We start from the raw sequence: 19,665 nt of genomic DNA on the forward strand, positions 1-19,665 counted from the left end.
CAAAGCAGAGAAGATACCCAAGTCCCCTTCTTTCGTATGGGGGACAGGAGCCTTGAAGGCTACTCCACGAAGTTCCTGAAAATTCCCCTACGGTTGGGAAAGGGAGGGAGGAGAATCAAGCACAGTTTTCGTTTTGTGAGCTTTTCTCTGGCACTTCACACTTTCCGATTCCTGGTGGGTCTTTGACCCGTGCACCCCCATTCCCAGTCCTCAAGGCGTGAACGGTCAGCGGTAGGCATCCTTCAGAGGAGATGGGGGCGGGGTATCCCTGCGGATAGACGCATCCACACAGAGCGGCAATGCCAGCGTAAGCCCTGGAGAGGAGGAGGAACCAGCGCTCAGCATTTGGCTGATTTTCAGGTGTACGGGAAGCAGCACTTCAGGCAGCCTTGATTCCGAGCAAGCCTATTCGGACTTGAAGCGAACGCAGCGGCCAGCGTAGGTCACCGACAGCGGGCGGGGGCGGGACCGGCCCCACGCGCAGAGAGGCGAGGAGGCGGAGGAGCGGCGGCTTAGGAAGAGTGACCCCGGCGACCCCAAACGCCCCGCCTCCTTCGCTCGCTGCTGCACCTGCCCGCGGAGCGCGCCGAGCCGCGGGCGGAGGCGGAGGCGATGGCTAGCCCCGCGCCCTTAGTGGCCTCCATCAGCCACCAAATGGTGGCTCTGCACACCCTGCAGCTTCTGCAGCAGGAGTGGGGCTGGGGGGATGGTCCGGGCGCCCCCGGGAGCCCACGCGACGTGGACCACGTGTCCGCCGCCCCAGAGCGTCGCTCAGACCCACGGCTGGCCCGTGCCAGGCAGGGGCGCGGGGAGGAAGGCGGGGGCAAGGGGGCCAGGAATGTGGGGTCCGGGGCGCGGGCGAGCTCCCCCGAGGTGGAAGTGGTGCGAGGCGCCGAGGGGGGCGCGGAACTGCTGCCCTTACCCCGGGGTCGCGGGCCCTGCACCCTGGCCCAGATGGCGATGCGCAGCGCGCTGGCCCGCGTGGTGGACTCGACCTCGGAGCTGGTCAGCGTGGAGCAGACGCTGCTGGGCCCCCTCCAGCAGGAGCGGTCCATCCCCATCCACCTGAAGGTGAGTCTGGCCTCCAGCATCCATCCCCCTGCGCAGGTTCCCCCTGGGGCGGGGCAGCGCACCGGGATGGAGACGAGGCTGAGTCGCAGGATCCAAAGTCGAGCTTCCCCCAGAGATTCAGCACCTCGGAGTGGGAAGGAGGGAGGTGACATTCCGGGGATTAGGTACTTGGGACAGGGAACTCAGGGCCCACTGGGGGCACACCTGACTGCAGAACGGAGATGCAGAAAGGCTTTGCCAAAACCTTCCTCTGGCCCTTTCCACATGTGCAGCTTCTAGGGATGGAGGACAGCTCCACCTACTCCCCTTTCAAATTAAAAACCGTTTCTCCAGAGCCTTAAATATACGTATTAAGTTCCCTCTGCCTTTTGTATGACGAAATCACCTACAGTTATTTGAAGTTCCTTCACACTTATGAATCGCAGTTACTTTTGCATAAATCCAATTCCGCACAGAGCTCGGGGGCCTCACAGAGTCAACCTAAATTCTCATAAAGTAGCGTGAGAGCGGGCTGGGTCCCGGGTGTTGAGGCAGGAATACTCATGCTAAACTCCTGCTAAGTCACGCAGCTCATATTTGTAGGGCACAGTTTCCTCTTAAGGTACCAAACTGTGTTAGCCGATTTAGCCAGGGAACAGAGCAGCTGCCTCCCAGGCTGAGTGGGTTTGTGGAAATCTGGGGTTCTGGAATCCAGTCTTGGCCTTGCCATTAACCTAATTGGCTTAAGGTCACAGATCTCTCTGAGACCTTCTGGTCTTCCAATTTTGATCTGGAACATTGCTTCATTCATTCCCTGGGGAGTCTAGTGGAAGGAAATGGGGGAGGGGTAATGAAAAAAGAGCATTTCTCAAGACTTGCTATTCTTGCTCTACAAGCCAAAGTTTGGAAAACATTGATATATATTAGGTTGCACTATATACTGTAAAAGATTGATTTAAAATAAAAAAAAATAAAGCATAGCATACACCTGAATAAATATTGTTACTCTAAACTAGGGTTTCTCAACCTCCACAATATTGACATTTTTGTCTGGATGATTGCTGTGGGGTTGTCCTATGTACTGTAGGATGTTTAGGAGTATCCCTGGCCTCTACCCAGTAGATGCCAGCAGCATACCCTCCCCACCAACTGACAGAACCAAATACTGCTAAATGTGTGTGGTGGGAGGGGAAATAAGATCGCCTCCAGATGTGAAGCACTGCTTCATTCTGAAAAGTTTAAAAAACGAAGCTGCATTTCACCAGTGCTCTTGACTGTAAGAGGTACCTTATTTTGTATCACCAAGAAATTTAAAAAATCCTGCCAATTAAGCTGTGATACACATGAAGTGCGCTGTGATGCTAGGAACATATACAGGGCACAGGTAGGTTGGCAAAAGGAGAGACTGAGTGATCAGTTTTACCTTGGGTGATCCTGGAAGGCATCTTGGAGGAGGTAACCTTTAAAAAAAAAAAAGAATGTTTACTCTCCAGGCATTAAAGGGAAAAAGCATTTCAGAGGAGCTGTGGGATCCAAGGCCAAGAAGCAGTGAAAGGGCCTAGGGCTTTGGGGGAACTAAAATTAGTTCAATATGGCAGAAGGCAAAAAAAGGATGCTGGAGAGTTAGGTGGGGTCAGGTGGGAAAAGGCCTGTGGGTCATGCTGAGGACCTGGACTGTCTTGCAGGCAAAAGGCAGCCATTGATATGACTGAAGGAAGGACCCTGATAAATCACAGAGGCAAGGTCAGGTCAGAAGACCGTTGTCAGAGGGCCTGACCCAGTTGAGGAGCAATGACGCCCTCTGCTCTGGACTATAAATCATGCCACTTGAGGTTAATGCAGCTGCCACTTCTACTTGGTAATCCTTTTAACCCTCTCTACTTGACTTTTTTTTTTTTTTTTTTTTTAAATTTTATTTATTTATTTATTTATTTATGGCTGTGTTGGGTCTTCGTTTCTGTGCGAGGGCTTTCTCTAGTTGCGGCAAGTGGGGGCCACTCTTCATCGCGGTGCGCAGGCCTCTCACTATCGTGGCCTCTCCCGTTGCGGAGCACAGGCTCCAGACGCGCAGGCTCAGCAATTGTGGCTCACGGGCTTAGTCGCTCCGCGGCATGTGGGATCTTCCCAGACCAGGGCTCGAACCCGTGTCCCCTGCATTGGCAGGCAGATTCTCAACCACTGCGCCACCAGGGAAGCCCTCTACTTGACTTTTTGTCCTAAACATTTTCTACTCTCCTCAAACTTTCTTCATCCAAACCTCAACCCTCTCACTCCTTTACTGAGAAAATTGAGGCCATCTGACACAAATATCTTCCATCCTACCTAAAAAAATCTCATTTCCAATCATCTTCTTTCTTGTCTCTAATAAAGAAATACTGTTTGGTTCCCACCCCCTCTGCCTCCCAAATAAATTCTTTCTCTTAAGTGCTGCAGCAAATCTTTCATCTGCCCCTGGACTTTTTCTCTCAATTCCTTCCTCTCTCTTTGTATTTTCTAGTGCTTCCACTCTGCCAATTCCTCTTAATCTATAAATATGCTCAAATCTTCCTTCACCTACCCAGCCCCTTGAGTCTTGGTCCCCTTCTTCTCCATCACGAGCAAACGTGCAGATGTCTGGATGTATTGCTGCCAGTGTTTCTAGAGGCACCCAGAGTCCCCATTAAGAACAGGGATCTCCACGGGGAGCTCAGCTCGGTGCTCTGTGATGACCTAGGTGGGTGGGATGGGGGGTGAGGGAGGTCCAAGAGGGAGGGGATATATGTATACATATAGCTGATTCACTTCATTGTACAGCAGAAACTAACACAACATTGTAAAGCAATTATACTCCCCCCCACCAAAAGAAAAGAATATAGACAACAACAACGACAACAAAAAAAGAACAGGGATCTCAACATTCTTGCTACTGGAGTCTGCTATTCACCTACAGGGGAGTAATGAGTTTCAGGGCTCCTGAGAACAGCCAGTGCTTTCAGAATGGAGAGAAGCAGGGAGAGGTTTCTCTGGATGATTTGCCTCCTTGCCAGCATCTTGAAATTCTGCTTGGTTTGCTGTTTGGAGAAAAGGCACTATCTCCATTGGGTCTGTAAGGTAATGCTTACAAAGCATTTAGACTCAAGGACACAGCAGTCTGTCTCTCCAGGGAGGCTGGTTATACAGACTTGGCATCATCATTACTGGTGTTAATTCAAATGATTTGGATGAGTGTTCTCCATATTTTTAAATTAAGAACATGCAGATTGATTTTATACATGAGAATGGTTTCAGGAGGTTTTGTGCTAAAGGAAATAATGCTTGCATGTCACTTGGAAGTGTGTGGAAATTTCCCTAACATCAGATCTCTTCCATGGCATTCCTTGCCACAGAGAGGAGGAAGACTCACTTGAACAGCACAGCACAGGACAGCGATCCGGTCCCATGAAGCATTTCAAACCTACTCTGCCACTTCCTGCTGCAGACTCTTGGGCAAGTTATTTAGCCTTCCTGTGCTTCAGTCTCCTCACCTGTAAAGTGGGAACAGTGGTATTTAACGTTATTGAGATAATGCATATGAAGTCTTAGCTACTGGCTGCTCATGGTAAATTGCAATACCTTTGAACTTTATTATTATCATTATTATTATTATTGATTGATGCCTCAATCTTCTTCAATAGTCTTATTGACTATTATTATATTTCATTCTTGATATTGATGGATCTGACTCCTGAACTCTGTATTTACTTTCGAGACTGTTGACAAAAACAGAGTTAGGATGACCCAAAGAGACTTCCAGGAAGCCTCCACTTTCCAGAGGTCAGCTTTAGCCCATGGCTGATGACTGACTTAGAGATGTGACCATTGAGTGACTCGCTGATCAAACCACCAGAATTAAGGGAGTGAAATTTTCAGGCCTGAAGGCAGAGAAACCCTCACCACAATAATAATGCATATCTTTACAGTAGTTTACTATTTTCTTAAAGAAGCCAACACTTGATATTCCTTTTGAGCATTTAGAGATTATTGAACTCATGCAGAAAAAAACAAGCAAACCTGAAATGAGTCTTTTCATGGTGGTTAAAAATGCTTAACAAAACTGAGTCTTGTTAAATTTGGTGGAAAGGATGGAGTTAACCAGCTTGATAAAAATTTATTACGGGAAGAAACTGAGGCTCAGAGGAATTTAGAACTGCTGAAGAGCTTGCAGCTGAGAAGTAGTGGCCCATGATCCAAACATGGTTTTGTCTGACTCTTTCTACCAATCACAGTGCTAGCTCATAGGGGTGTTATGAACATTACACTGAAGTAAAGTACATGAGAGTGCACAGTTGTCAGGGCACGGTCATACATGCCATGCACTGCACACCACTTCGGCTGCAATAGTCATTCTGCACACTGAGTATCATAGTCAGCTTGGGCTGCCATAACAAAATGCCACAGACTTGGGTGGCTTAAACCACAGACATTTATTTTCTCACTGTTGTGGAGGCTGGGAAGTTCAAGAGCAAATTTGGTTTCTGGGAAGGGCTCTCTTCCTGGCTTGTGGACTGTCACCTTCTCACTGTGTCCTCACATGGCCTTTCCTCTGTGCCAGAGAGAAAGAGAGATCTTGGATGTCTCTTCCTCTTCTTGCAGGACACCAATCCTATTGGATTAGGGCCCCACCCTTATGACGTAACTTAACTTTAATTACCTCCTTAAAGATCCTATCTCCAAATACAGTCACACTGCAAGTCAGGTTTTCAACACATGAATTTTGGTGGAACGCAATTCAGTCCCTAACACTGGGTGATTTGTGTCTCCTCTAATGATGGTCACCTTACATAGTGACAAAAAGCCCCAGGTAAACGTAGGAAATCTTTATCAAACTAGTAATACTAGCAAAGATGCTATATAATACTTGCCACCCAAACGGAGCATAGAAATGTGTGGAGCACCAGAAGGAAGAGAGTCTAGGATTTTAAAAACTTCTAAAAATGACCAACCCAAAGAGATCATTAACTAAGCCAATCATGAAGTCACTCTGGTTGAGTTTTGTCTGTCTTCCTCTGATAGTTAAAAACATTTACGGTTTCCAAGAGTTCTGTTCTGAAGCAAGTTTCATGGAAACAATGGCTGATGCCAGCTTTTAGAGGCAGAAGAACTTTCCTGCCATTGCAGATAAAACTTGCCTGTGAGCTCACCCATTGCAATTAACTAATTCTGGTACCAATAATTCTCTCACGTTCAGTGGTCCATGCTGGTTTTCTCATTCCACAGAGCAAGAACAGCGGTTGTAAAACTGTTGGCTTTGGCTTCACAGTCATTGCTAAGGCTTTTTGCAAATTGCAAGTGTGGATATTGAGTTACTCAGAGGCAGACATTGATGATGAGTGCTTTTTTTCCCCATTAACATTGGTTAGTGAAGCCAGTTTCTGCAAATTTGGGATTGTGTCTTTAAAAATTGCTAATATTCTATTGAAGAAATAAATTCTCATGGTTATATTATTAGTAGCCTTAGCCAGGGGATTGCTCTTTGTCTGGGACAAAATTGTGCTTTTATGTTAGGAAAAGGCCAAGTGACAGCTCTAGAAGTAGCTTAGTTATAGCTTTGTCATTCCTTATAAAGCGAATGATATGAAAATCAGGACATAAAAGCTTTCTGAAATGAACATTTAGGGAAAGATATTTCAGGAAGGCCCTAAAACAAACCTACTTATGTTTAATGTCTTGTGGAAATGCTGCCTTGCTTTATTTTACAATTTTGGGGTTTGCCTTTTGAGCATACCTGAATCAAGTGCTTGTATCCATCACAAAGTGCTTTTCATTAGACTTTTCTGATGAAAATGGTACTGTACCCAAAGCAAATGCATAAGGAACCTTAGTTACTTGTGAGCGTTTACACTGGGTACACCACAAGTAAAAATGTTTAATTTCCTGTGGACGACAGACTTTTTATGGTGACTGGCAGATACTGCGGTTCTTCACTGGGTGTTTTATTAATACGAAGTTGCATATCTATTTGAGATTGACCTAGAGTTTAGGCAATTGGTGATTGATCTGGGCCCTGTGAATTTGTTGTTCAAAGCCAGATGTCAATGAACAAAATGCAGTTGGGGCAATTTGTAGTATACTGTTCCTGATAGTATGGTTTTCATAACGCCACTCTAAAATAGAGAAACGACACTCCCATTTTATGTGCATATCTAGCATGGAGGGTTGTGTTGGGTGTAGGGAAGAAATTTGTGTTCCCTCATAGTTCCCAGCCCTGGGAAACTTTAGTGGAGAGTGGTCTGCTGTCCAGGCCGAAGTTCATTAAGGTCAGACCTCATCACAGAAAGCTGGAGGAAAGCTCTTTCTTCCATTAATACTCTCTGTAGAGTACGTTAGGCATTCAGGGAGAGTGAGAGGGAAAAATGTGAGAAGAAACAAGTTTGTGGAGGCCATTATAAGAGAATATAGCTCAAGACATGACTGTTTTGTAAAGAACCAATTTATTTTAAAGCCAGGGGTAAAGGGAATATGAATTGATTTATAGTTTGTGTAGATCTAGAAGTGATTGTGAAGATGATGTGATAGAAAAAAACCCAAAAAACTTCTTTGTGTATTGTTTAAAATTACGTGCATTATAGAGCCTATAAAGTCATATTATATTTTTGACTTTATTATCTATTGGTGTTGGTTTCAGAAAACAAGCTTTGAAACTGACTCCTAATGCTAGATTGTTTTTGCTTTTAAGCCTTTGGTTTTGATGGGAGTGTTTATTTTCAATAAGAAGCTAAAAATGGGCTTAACTTTTCTTTCCTTTTTGGACTTCGCAGGTGAATTTTCAGTTGTTCAAAGATTCCAGAAGTGCATATTCCTAATAAACACAATGCACCATGCAGAAAAGTACAGGTGGGGTGGATTTTCTGAGACCTCTCTTACACTGGGTAGGAGAGAACAGGCCGGAGGAAGGGAGAGCTCCAACTAGGAGGTCTCTAATTAGCTAGGAGTTGGCTTTACATGGGGCGTGGAAGGTTCCATGCCTTGAATCCCTTCCAGATAACCACACCCTCTCAACTATGTTGCAGGGAAGAGGGCTGGACCAATGGGACAGTCTTCAATTTGGATATGACCATTGCCAATTTGAGCTTTGTAACACTTAGTTAACCTTAAGAAAAATAGCATGAATATAGCCAGAAAACACACATGAAACAATTCACATACAGACATTTTTGTTTCTCCCTCAAAGCTAGTTGGGTGCCTCCCAGCTTGCTTCCATGGTGTCCCTGTTCACCCCATGGTGGCATCTGCAGCTCTGTACTTCCCATTCACTAGTCTGTCCCCAGCACTGGACGGCGAGCGCTGCTCTCTCTCTGTCATCCTGGCATCTGGCCCAGTTTCTGATTTGGGGTGTCTTTGATGAATACTTGAGTTTTGAGAGAGAGAGGTTAATTCCAGCTCTGCCACTTACTTGCTGGGCGATTTAGGGGTGTCATTTAATCTCTCCAAGCAGCATTTCTTTTCATCTCTCATTCACGGACGGTTGTGAGGACTGAGTGAAATAAGGTATATTAGGAGCCTTGCTTGGAGCCTGGCGCCTAGTAGGTGCTCAGGCTCATAGGCCTGACCAGTGTTCTTCAAACACTGGTTTGCCATGTTCCTCCCATGCTCAGAAGTCCCAGGGACTTGACTGTGACATTCAAGGCTTTCTGCACTAGCTTATCCTGATAGGCAACACGAAGCTCTGTTTTTCTCAGACTGGATTCCTCCCAGTCCTAGCCCCTGCTTGGCTCCAAGCCTTTGCTGGTATCATTCATTCTTATTGTGGGGCCATCTCTTTTCCCTATGAGTTAAATACTGCTTTCTCCAACACCACCTCTCTTATAGTGTCTATAACAGTCCTTCTCACCTACCACTTTGCTGATGCCTCATCCAAATTTCCATTCCCTTCTACAAAGGCTGGCACTAATCTGATGGTCTCAACCACTTTTTTTTTAAAATTGTATTAAAAAAATACAAAACAAAATTTACCATTTTAAGGGTAGTGTTAAGTACTTCACATTTTTGGGCAAACAATCTCCATAACTTTCATCTTGCAAATCTGGAAACCCTATACCCATTAAACAAAAAGTCCCCATTTCCCCCCCTCCCTCCAGCTCCTGGAAACCACCATTCTACTTTTTATTTCTATGAGTCTGACTGCTCTAGGTACCACATATAAGAGGAATCATACAGTATTTGTCCTTTTGTGACAGGCCTATTTCATTTAGCATGATGTCCTCAAGGTTCATCCATGTTGTAGCATGTGTTAGAATTTTCTTTCTTTTTAAGGCTCAATAGTATTCCATTGCATATATAGACCACATTTTGTTTATCTATTCATGTGTCCATGGATACTTGAGCTGCTTCCACCTCTCGGCTGTTGTGAATAATGCTGCTATGAACATGGGTATGCAAATATCATTTTGAGATCCTGCTTTCAATTTTTTTGGATATGTACCCAGAAGTGGAATTGTTGGATCCTACGGCAATTCTAGTTTTAATTTTTTTGAGGAAACTCCATACTGTTTTCCAGAGTGTCTGCAGCATTTTTATGTTGCCAGCAGCAGTGCACAAGGGTTCCAATTTCTCCACATCCTCACCCACACTTGTTATTTTCAGTTTTTTTGATGGTAGACATTCTGTTGGATCTGAGGTGAACTTGGCTACTCTTTTTGAGCCTTAATCTTATTTTGTGTCACATCTCCACTGAAGGGTTTTAATAGGTTTTATCTCACCAGTTAGATTCCAAGTTTCTGTAGAGAATATTTTTCTTTTCTCTTCTACACTTCCTTCCTCTCCTCCTCTTCTTACTGACCTCCCATTTAGTGGAGTACTTTATTCACAACTTTAGATTGATGGCATGCTTTATAAATACAAAGAGCTTTCATACTCATGAGCTAATTTGACTTCTCATGGTAGCTATTATTGTTCCCATTTTACAGATGAGAAAACTGAATATTCCATAGATAAAATGACTTGTGCACGGATGGCAAACCTAAAGGATAGAACCAGGGCTCTGATGGCTATTCCGGTACTTGTGAAGGATTGAGCTTGCATTCCCAGGGGCCTTTGAAGCTGCCTGGAGTGCTGCCCTTCCTAACTGACATCTAGAAAGTCCCTTTTGCCATGTAACGTAACATACTCACAGGTCTGGGAAGAGGCCACAATTCTGCCTACCACAGGGCAGATTTCAGCTAAAAATTAGGAAGAAATGTTCTAAAAGCTAGAGTCATCTCTTCTAATGGGTTGCCTCCTAAGCACATGAGTTTCTCCAGTGTAGCCAAGCAAATTCTGGACAAGTGCACATCAGGTATGCTACTGAAAGGATTCACCCACAGAATGAGCTCTGTATGAACTCTGTGCAATGCTTAGATTGTGAGTCTATAAATGTCTGTTCTTCTATAGGATTGGGCTTTTGTGTTTTTTCCATAGCCCTCATCACATTTCACTGGACATTTGGAGATATGCTGTATGTATCTCATTTCTCCTACTAAGTTATAAGCTCTTTAGAGATCAGGTACCATGTCTTATTGTCTTTTATCTAGTGTAGTAATAAGTCATGTAGCGGAGACTAGGTACATGTTTGAAATAAATTTAACTGATTTATTAACTGAGGCAAATAGGCCGAGGCCATTACCCCAGTAGATTAGTTGAGTCACGAGACGTTATCTCAACACACTTTATTTATTTATTTATTTATTTATTTTTTAAAGTCTGTATTGAATTTGTTACAATATTGCTTCTTTTTTTTTATGTTTTGGTTTTTTGGCCATGAGGCATGTGGGATCTTAGCTCCCCGACCAGGGATCGAACCCGTACCCCCTGCATTGGAAGGCGAAGCCTTAACCACTGGAGCGCCAGGGAAGTCCCTCTACTCACTTTAAAATGTAAATGCTGGCCATCGATTTGGACCCCTGTAGCAATCAATACATTTCATGTCCAAAAATCTGAGATTACACAAGGCTTTAGAAGTTCCAAGACCTGCTTTAAGATTGCCCAGGCACCATCATGTTCTAATTCTGGCAAAGCGCTCAAAGCACAGTGTAAGATATTACATCATTTTTGGAAGCATCTGGGACTTGCTAAATAAAAGCTGCTGGGAGGATATACTCTGTCATTGAGTGGAAAGCACCATAAGTGAAATCATCACCAATATTGATCATGTGAGTTTCCACCGAAAGTCCATGAGCCATTTAATAGGCTGTTGCCTTAAGGCTGTCACTGGTGGCTCCTACCTTCTGCAGTAGAAGCTGGGTTGGAAGCCATGATTACTGGATCCATAGTTGGCTTTCAGACCTTCCAGAAAGGAAGAGAAGTGACCACCTGTTTTATTTTTCCCTTCCTTGGCTTAAGAGTCCCATGGAAAGCCTATTCCTATTAATTTGTTTTCTTTGACTGTTAATATATTTGAGAAAGGATTAAATGGAAATACTGTACTAAAATAGTAAAATAAAGAGGCTTTGCAAAGCTCGCCAGAGATCTGAAGTTTACCCAGGGCCTCAGGGACCAGTACAGCCCAGCAGTGGAATTTTATTGTATGTATAATTTCCCCCAAAGATCCCTTCTTTGCTTCTTTACAGTAAATGTGAAATTGACTTCAGATTTTAGGCCCACAAATATATTTTTAAAGGCATTTTAATCTTCTTTGGGTGATGAATGCCTTTGCAGACTGGCTAATAGGCACACGTCAGCACACATTTCAGTGGTTCCTTCTATTTCAAATTTCCTTTTGCATGTTGTCTTTGATCCTTCCACTTTGTACTTAGAGTTGGATTACTTCTATAAAGCAAGTGGACAATTTCCCTTGATGTGGATCTTGGGAAAGTAGTCCAGAGTCATTTTTTCCCCCTACTTTCTCATTCCCAAGCAACGTGCTGCAGTAATATAGGTGACCCCATAAACTGTGGGACAGATTATCTAAGTAGCCCCTTGATACCGTCTGAACAGACATGAGCAATACTCAAAGGCAGGGAAGCAAGAATGCTTTAAAGAGAAAAAAAACAGGAAGGGTGGTAGCCTGTGAATACTCGAATAAGGGGACTGTACTGTGTTAGCCCACACGGAGTCCTGCTGCTGTTGTTTGCTGAATTGAATGAATGGATATTTGTTTTGTTTCTTGGAGGATGTTTTCTAATAAACATTTTGCCAGAAACCCAGGTCCTTCTTCTTACCCAAGTGAGAGAGTTTTTTATTAGGGAAAAGAATAGCTTCTCTTTCTACACAGAAGTAGGAAGAAAACTAGTTCCTCATCAAACTTTGGTTCAACTTTTAGTTCTTCTTTTTTTTTTTGGATTATCTATTTTTCTTAAGTTTTTGAGTTGAATTCTTAGCTCAGGGATTTTCAGTGTTTAAGTGGTTTTTCTTTACTTATATAAGAATTTAAGTCTATGCTTTTCTCACTGGAGCTACATCCCACAAATTGTGATATAGTAGTTCCATAATTGTTCAGTATAGAGCATTTTAAAATTTCAATTATTTTTTCCACTGACCTATGAATTATTTAGAAGTGGATTAAGTCATACATGTTTTTGGAAGGTTATATACATTACTGATTTCTCATTTATTTGCTTTGTGATTTGAGTGATATAAACTTTGATATTAGTTGAGATTTGTGGCATTATCATAAAGTCATCTTTCATAAGTAATACATAGATGCTTGAGAATAATGTATATTTGCTTATCTCCATTAGACCAAGCTTATGATTAGAAAAGATTTTCAATCCTTTCTCTCTAGGCTGAATGTCCTGTTGTTTGATCAGTTTCTGAGAAAGATGGGTTAAAATCAGTCTTTATGTCTGGGGATTGAATGTAAATTGAGATTATCATATTAGACACACACAAATACAAAACTGTCATATCTTCTTGGGGAATAATAGTTCCTGTTATTAATTGCAGTTTATTTTATCCCTAATAATGATTTTTCTGGATTTATTTTGACTTCTCTTTGCTTGATGTATATTTAGTATATTTACATTTACTTTCCATCTTTAGGTGTTTTTAGTTTTAAACGTGTTGCTCATAAGTAGCATATAGATAGATTTTGAAAATCCAACCTGGCAACCACTGCATTTCAAAAGGTGATTTATTTGGTGCTTTCTATTCATCTGCTTTATGTTTGTATCTTTATTTCTCCATTTTTACCTTCTATCAGTAGAATCAAAAAGGTTTTGATATACCTTTTCCCTCTGCTGATTTTGAAATTTTATTATTTCTATACCTTTTTTTTTTTTTTTTCAAGTCTGTACACCAAGGAAGGTTTCCCATGGATAGAATCTCCCACGCTGTCACCTTCGGATATTCTCGCGGTCCGCTGCAACGAGCGCGGTCTCCGGAGGGTCGCAGGAAAGGGGCATCGAAGCCTGCAGAGCTTTGCTAGGTCCCGGAAGGTGCAGCCGAGCACTTGCGCTCCGTCCTGCTCGGTGCCGCCTCCCGGGCCTCGTATTCCTCTACTTTTAACGATGATCCTTACATTTCTCACATGTATACTTAACAAGCCTGAAATTTATCAGTTTTGCCACTTTTGTCTTCAATAATACAATGCCTTAGAATGCCATTGCATCCTACATGTTACTGCTACTCGGCATTTTAGAACCATCTTGCTTTTTTAAACTCCAAGTTAGTTGTTATAATTTTTGTTTTGATTAATCAAATCTTCAGATTTACACTGTGTTTTTAAGTTTCTTTGTTCACTGTTGCTTCTTACATCCTCTCTTTCTGAGTTGAATCTCCTCTTTATGAATTATATCTTTAAGAAGATCTGATAGTGAGGGTCTATTTGTGGTAATTCCTTTTGTGCTTTTAAATAAAAGTATATTTACTTGTCCCTGATGTTTAAATGGTAGTTTAGTGGGACTAAAAAAAAAAAATCTTGGTTGACAGTTATTTGAGGATATTGTTCTATTCTATTCTATCTTCAATTGTTATTGCTTAGTAGTTGGCTGTCTGGTCATCCAGACCGAACTCTGTCTTTTTCTTTTCTGGTTGCTTTTAAGAGCAGTTTTACCTTAATGAGTTTAGATTTGGATTTCGTTTAACTTTTTCTGCTCAAAGCTTGTTTTGTTTCGTGAATCTAAGGATCAATTTGGGATCATTTGAATCAATTTGGGATAATTTTTATCCAGTATTCTCTTTGACTACTGCTTCTCCCCCATTCTTTTTCTTGTCTCTCCAGGAAATGTATCTGTTGTACCTTGTCATTCTGTCAATCCATGTCACTTAACTTCTCATTCATATTTCCCATGACTTTATTTTGCATTCTGGGTAATTTTCTCAAATTTACCATCCAGTTTACTAATCTTCACTTCATATGTATTTATTCAGGTGTTTAACATTGAGTTTTTAATGTGTCCTGATAGTTGTCATTTCTACAAGTGGTACTGGCTTCTTTTTCAAGCCTGTTTTTTCTTCGGACATTTTTTTTCTGATTTCTTCTTTTATATCTTTAATCATTATAAATATATTTTATAGTTTAAATATGAAATTCTTGGAGTTTAATCCTGCCCTACATTGCATCTACTATATCATGGTGGATTGTCCTTGAAATTTCATATTCTGAGTTTGTCTTCGACAGAGCTTTATGGGACTGCTACTGAGGGCCATGGGTTGTGAACATGTTTCTGTGGAATAGGCTTTTGTTTGCTTTTGCCATGTGTCCATGGATATCTCAGACCAGTTCCAATTTTTCAATTAATTTCTTGGCATGAGTGTTCCAAGAACATGTATATGATATAGAGGACAACTACAAACTTGAACTACTGTGTAGTATAGGTCCACAGTTACAAATTCATAGGGACAACTTTACCTTCCATACCAAACCCAGCTCAAGAGAGACCAACTTTCTTTTCTTGATAGGTATTGGCAGGCAGCTAAAGTAATCTACTTTTCTTTTATACCCGGTCCTTGGGGATTTCCATTACTTTCTTGCAAGCTCAGAAAGGATGTTTGTTCTGTATTATTTAGAATATAGTAGCAAGGCATTATGGGGAAACTACATGTGCCATGTGCCAGAACCAGAAGTCTGGGGGGAGTCATTTTCATGTACATTTGAATCTTGAAGGATGGGGGGTTAGGGGTGCCAACCCCCCAAGCAGTCAAAAATCTGCATATAATTTTACAGTTGGTCCTCCATCTCCATCCTTCCAAATCCACGGATTCAGCCAACTGTGGATAGTGTAGTACTGTAGTACATATTTATTGGAAAAAATCTGCATAGAAGTGGGCCTGTGCAGTTCAAACTTGTGTTGTCTGAATCAACTGTATTTAAAATAAAACATATAGTCAACATTATCTCTGATGTGGAATAATTTCAGAGTACCATTTACGTATAATGGATTTTAGAATGTGAATATTTGAGGATTAAAAAAATCTATTTAATTAGCTCATTCTTTAAAACTACCAGTGAACTATTTCTAAATCTGCACTGGACATTTCTTGGGACCATGTTCATTAAATACCAAATCCTGTATTGGAATCTTGAAGACAGTGATTATGGAATAATAAGAACAAAGTCTATTTGTATATTCGTCAAAGCTCTTTTAGGAACAAATAAGAGAAACTCAACTCCAAATGGCTTAAGTAAAAAGAAATATTTATTGATTCAGATAGCTAAAAAATCCTGGGATTTATTGTTCAAGTACAGCTAGATTGACATGCTCAGAAAATGTAATTGGAATCAGTCTCTTTTAATCTCTTGTTTCTACTTTTTTTTCTGTGTTGGCCTCACTTTCATTTGAATTCTCTCCTTATGGTGGCAAGATGTTTTCCAACAGCTCCAGTTAAACAGAACTTCTCTTTCCCAGTCTAACAAATATCCTGGGACTGTGACTTATTGGCCTGCCTTAGGTAATCTGTCCATCCTTGGCCAGTCCAAGTGGCTGAGGTATGATGTGCTCTGATTGACCTGGTCCCTGGAGTTGTGGAGTGGAGTCAGCTTTGGTCAAACCACATAGGCTGAGAATGGAGGAGAGTAGTTCTCTGAGAGAAAAATCGAGGTTCTGTCATCAGAAGATTGGACTGGAAACTGGGTACACAAAACACAACAACTGTCTTCCATAACCTATCTAATTGATTGTTTGTGTTTGGTCTTCGTTTCAGGACAGTGTTGAGTTTAGAAACATCTGCAGTCATTTGGCTCTACAGATTGAAGGACAGCAGTTTGACAGAGATTTGAATGCTGCCCACCAGTGTTTGAAGATGATAGTCAAGAAGCTGATTCAGTCTCTTGCTAATCTTCCTTCGGATGCCCACATGGTAGCCTGTGCTTCCTTGAGACAGATCTTACAGAATCTCCCAGACATATGAGTGTTCAAGACACTGGAATTGAAACCACAGCGAGCACTGCTAAGAGAACTGGCTACCTTAAATTCCTAAGCGGATGGGCAGACAATGGATGTTTTTATTCCCAGGAAGGAGAGACTTGGTAGCATATACAGCAGTCTGACCAGTGGCACCCGTAACCCTTGGGAATTATAGCATGTTGGTAAAAAATTTTTAAAGCAGTAGTTCACATTTTTAAGTGTGTTGAAATATTTGCTGACTTTTTGATTGAAATATATTCCACTTTGTGGAACTGACTGGATTATATATGTATAGACATTAATGAATATATATTAAGTATTAATTTTAATTGAATGACACCTTAATCTACATTCATACTAATGTAGGCCTATGAGGTTTAATATGGCTATTGGATGATTAGAGCTCCATGGTTTTTAAAATTATTTTGAATAAATGGGATATTTGGTAATTGATATGTTCTACTTACTGAGCACTTCATTTTATGTTATGAGAATGATCTTTGGATGTTGTAGGACCACACCACATGTGTCAGTAATTATGAGTTCCAATCTTGGCATTAATAACTTGCTGTTGGGCAGCAAAGAGCTGCTTTTAAACCTTGTGCTTTCATCTACTGATTTGTAAATTAATGATAATGAGCTCTGAAGTACCAAGGCTATATGATATGTAAGTACAAAGTACAGTATTATTAAAGTCTCACGTGAAAACAGCTAGCGCCTCATACTCTTTCTAAATATTCCCATTGAAGTAGGAAATTCTTGGAAAAAAAAGGAGGGAGTGGACATACTGGCAGATTTCCCTAAATATTTAGAGCGAGGAGAAGAGAGAGTGACTTTTTTTGCAACAAAAATCTACACATGCTTAGGAAAAACTAAATTTCCTGTTGTTTAATGGTGACCGCGTTGAGAACCAAAGTAAATTGAAATGCTGCTTTTCCCTTAAAGTTTTAATAGAAACGGCATCAGATTTAGAATAAAAAGAGTATAATGTAGCTTGTTTTCTGAAGGAATTATAAACTGGGTCTGTATGGTAAGAGTATACCTACTGTTAAAACAATTAAGTGATGAGAATAATCAAAGCCTTTTTAATCTCACATATTCTAATCCTAGTTGGTTTCACATATTTTCTTCCACAATCTTAAGATAAATATATTGCTTCTTTTTAGATGTAACTGACCATTTCCGTAGAAGAGAAATAAATTTATGAGACTGAATTTTAAATGAAAGATGAGAGGTGTGTATTTATGGATGTGCCTGTGTGTATAGGGGAAAGGATGGGCCAGAAGGGAAGGGCATTCATTTCTTGGGAACAATCTTTAGCACGTTGTTCTCGCACTCCTAGGAAACATTGTATTCTGGGGGTACCACTGTACTTTATGGTGCAGTCTTTGCCCACGGAAATTATTCCAAGACTCTTCTCTAAAGACATAGCATTATTATAGGCTGCCTTCCCATTGTAATCAATATCCCTATCAATAAATATTAATATTACAGGTTTTTTATAACTCCTATTCCAAGAAATATTGAAGATTTTTGCTTTTCTGTCTGTACTTGTGCTTTTTCCTCACTTTGCAGTGTGTTTCCCACAGACCAGTTGAAACCCCATTCATCCTTCAAGGCCTGATTTATTCACCATTTCTTTCATGAGCCCTCCTGGATCATCCTAGTAGGACATGGGCTCTTCCTCCTCTGAACTCACATAAAAACACACTTTGTGCTACTGCACAGGCATTTATCACACACCATCTTATAGCATGGCTATTGGTATACCTGCCATCAAGATCAGCTTGCCTGAAGGCAAGGATTATTCTAGACATCTTTGTACATTGCATAGCAGCTATAATTCTAAAAGTTCTTTGACCCTACTAGAACTTCCATGGCCCCTACCACTTTTTCTCACACACACACACACACACACACACACCCATTTTTACTTCTGTGGCTTATGTTCTTTGCTCAGTCTGTATAATCATTTGGTTGTACATGCTGCTCTCTTCTTTTTTTCCCTTTGGTTGAGTGCTGCTGGCAAAACTCCATTCTTGGTCAAGACCAACTCTCCTCCTACTCCCATGTCTGCTTGTGAGTTCTGAATATGGCTTAAGAATAACACACGGCTATGCCAACTCACTTCAATTCATGGCTTGCAGTCTCAAGGGACCCTCATGTCCTCCATTAGTGCTACTTCATTTCCTAGGACTGCATTGTCCAATATGGCAACCACTGGCCACATGTGACTTTGAGCACTTGAATACAGTTAGTCTGAATTGAGATGTGCTGAAAATGTAAAATGCACATTGGCTTTTAAAACTAAAACTGTTTTTATCATTAAAAACAAAGAATGTAAAAGATCTCAATAATTTTTTTATACAGATACATGCTGAAATGATAATATTTTGAATATATTTGGTTAGATAAAATACATTCTTAAAATTAATTTTACCAGTTTTGTTTTACCTCTTTAAGGTGGCTACTAGAAAATTTGAAATTTAATTTGTGGCTTGCATTTTATTTCTATAGGGTAGTGCTGTCCTAGAAAATTCACTGGGCAATTCAGTGCTGTCCTTGACAATTACTCTCTGAAGGGTTTGCTCCATACCTTCTCAAACTTGGTTCTTCTTCATTTTTCTCATTCTCAGCTGATGACCTTGCTTCTGATTGCACAGAAAAAATAAAAGCCCTCTGAAGAGCATGGTCATCTTCACACTAACAGATCTACCATATACCCTGATTCCCTTTTGTTATAAGGAGGACTTGCCCTGCTCCTACCTGAAGCTGATCAACCACTCAGGCCCTGGACCCTGTCCTCTCTCACTTACTTGAAGATTTGCCTTTTGCACTCATTCCTTTGTCTGCATTACCAGTTTTTGCTTCTTAATGGGAGCATTTCCATCAGCATGATATTATGTTATAGAATCTCCAATCTTTTTTTTTTTTAATTTTATTTTTTTTATATTACTGATTTTTTTTTACATCTTTATTGGAGTATAATTGCTTTACAATGTCATGTTAGTTTCTGCTGTATAACAAAGTGAATCAGCTATACGTATACATAAATCCCCATATCCCCTCCCTCTTGAGCCTCCCTCCCACCCTCCAATCTTTAAACAACAATTTCTCCAGCTACGACTCTATTTTTCTCCTTCCCTTAAGAGCAAAACTGATCGCAACAGTCTAAATTAGTTGTCTACAATTTGTTTTTTTCTGATTCCCTTTTGAACTCATACCAAATGGATTTTGTACCCACAACTCCACGAAAATTGCTCTTGTTAAGATCCCTAATGACTGCCCCACTGACAAATTCAAAGGTAAATTCTCAGTGCTCATCTTATTTCATCTA

General features: G+C 41.1%; 1 protein-coding gene across 1 annotated transcript; it reads left to right on the forward strand.

The window, feature by feature from the left end:
• The first annotated feature begins 574 nt into the window (after positions 1-574).
• DLEU7 (deleted in lymphocytic leukemia 7) lies at positions 575-17,436 on the forward strand. The gene is made up of 2 exons (XM_036831777.1): positions 575-1,071; positions 16,126-17,436. The coding sequence occupies exons 1-2, from the start codon at positions 613-615 to the stop codon at positions 16,330-16,332; spliced, it is 666 nt and encodes a 221-aa protein (XP_036687672.1). The 5' UTR covers positions 575-612; the 3' UTR covers positions 16,333-17,436.
• Positions 17,437-19,665: the final 2,229 nt, after the last annotated feature.

This window comes from Balaenoptera musculus, chromosome 18 (assembly GCF_009873245.2).
Source record: "Balaenoptera musculus isolate JJ_BM4_2016_0621 chromosome 18, mBalMus1.pri.v3, whole genome shotgun sequence".
Lineage (NCBI taxonomy): Eukaryota > Metazoa > Chordata > Mammalia > Artiodactyla > Balaenopteridae > Balaenoptera > Balaenoptera musculus.

Bases quoted from the DNA above. Each gene is read 5' to 3' on its own strand.
- DLEU7 (XM_036831777.1), top strand. From the start codon at position 613: ATGGCTAGCCCCGCGCCCTTAGTGGCCTCCATCAGCCACCAAATGGTG. The intron at 1,072-16,125 runs GTGAGTCTGGCC...TCTTCGTTTCAG, and splicing joins CCATCCCCATCCACCTGAAG to GACAGTGTTGAGTTTAGAAA.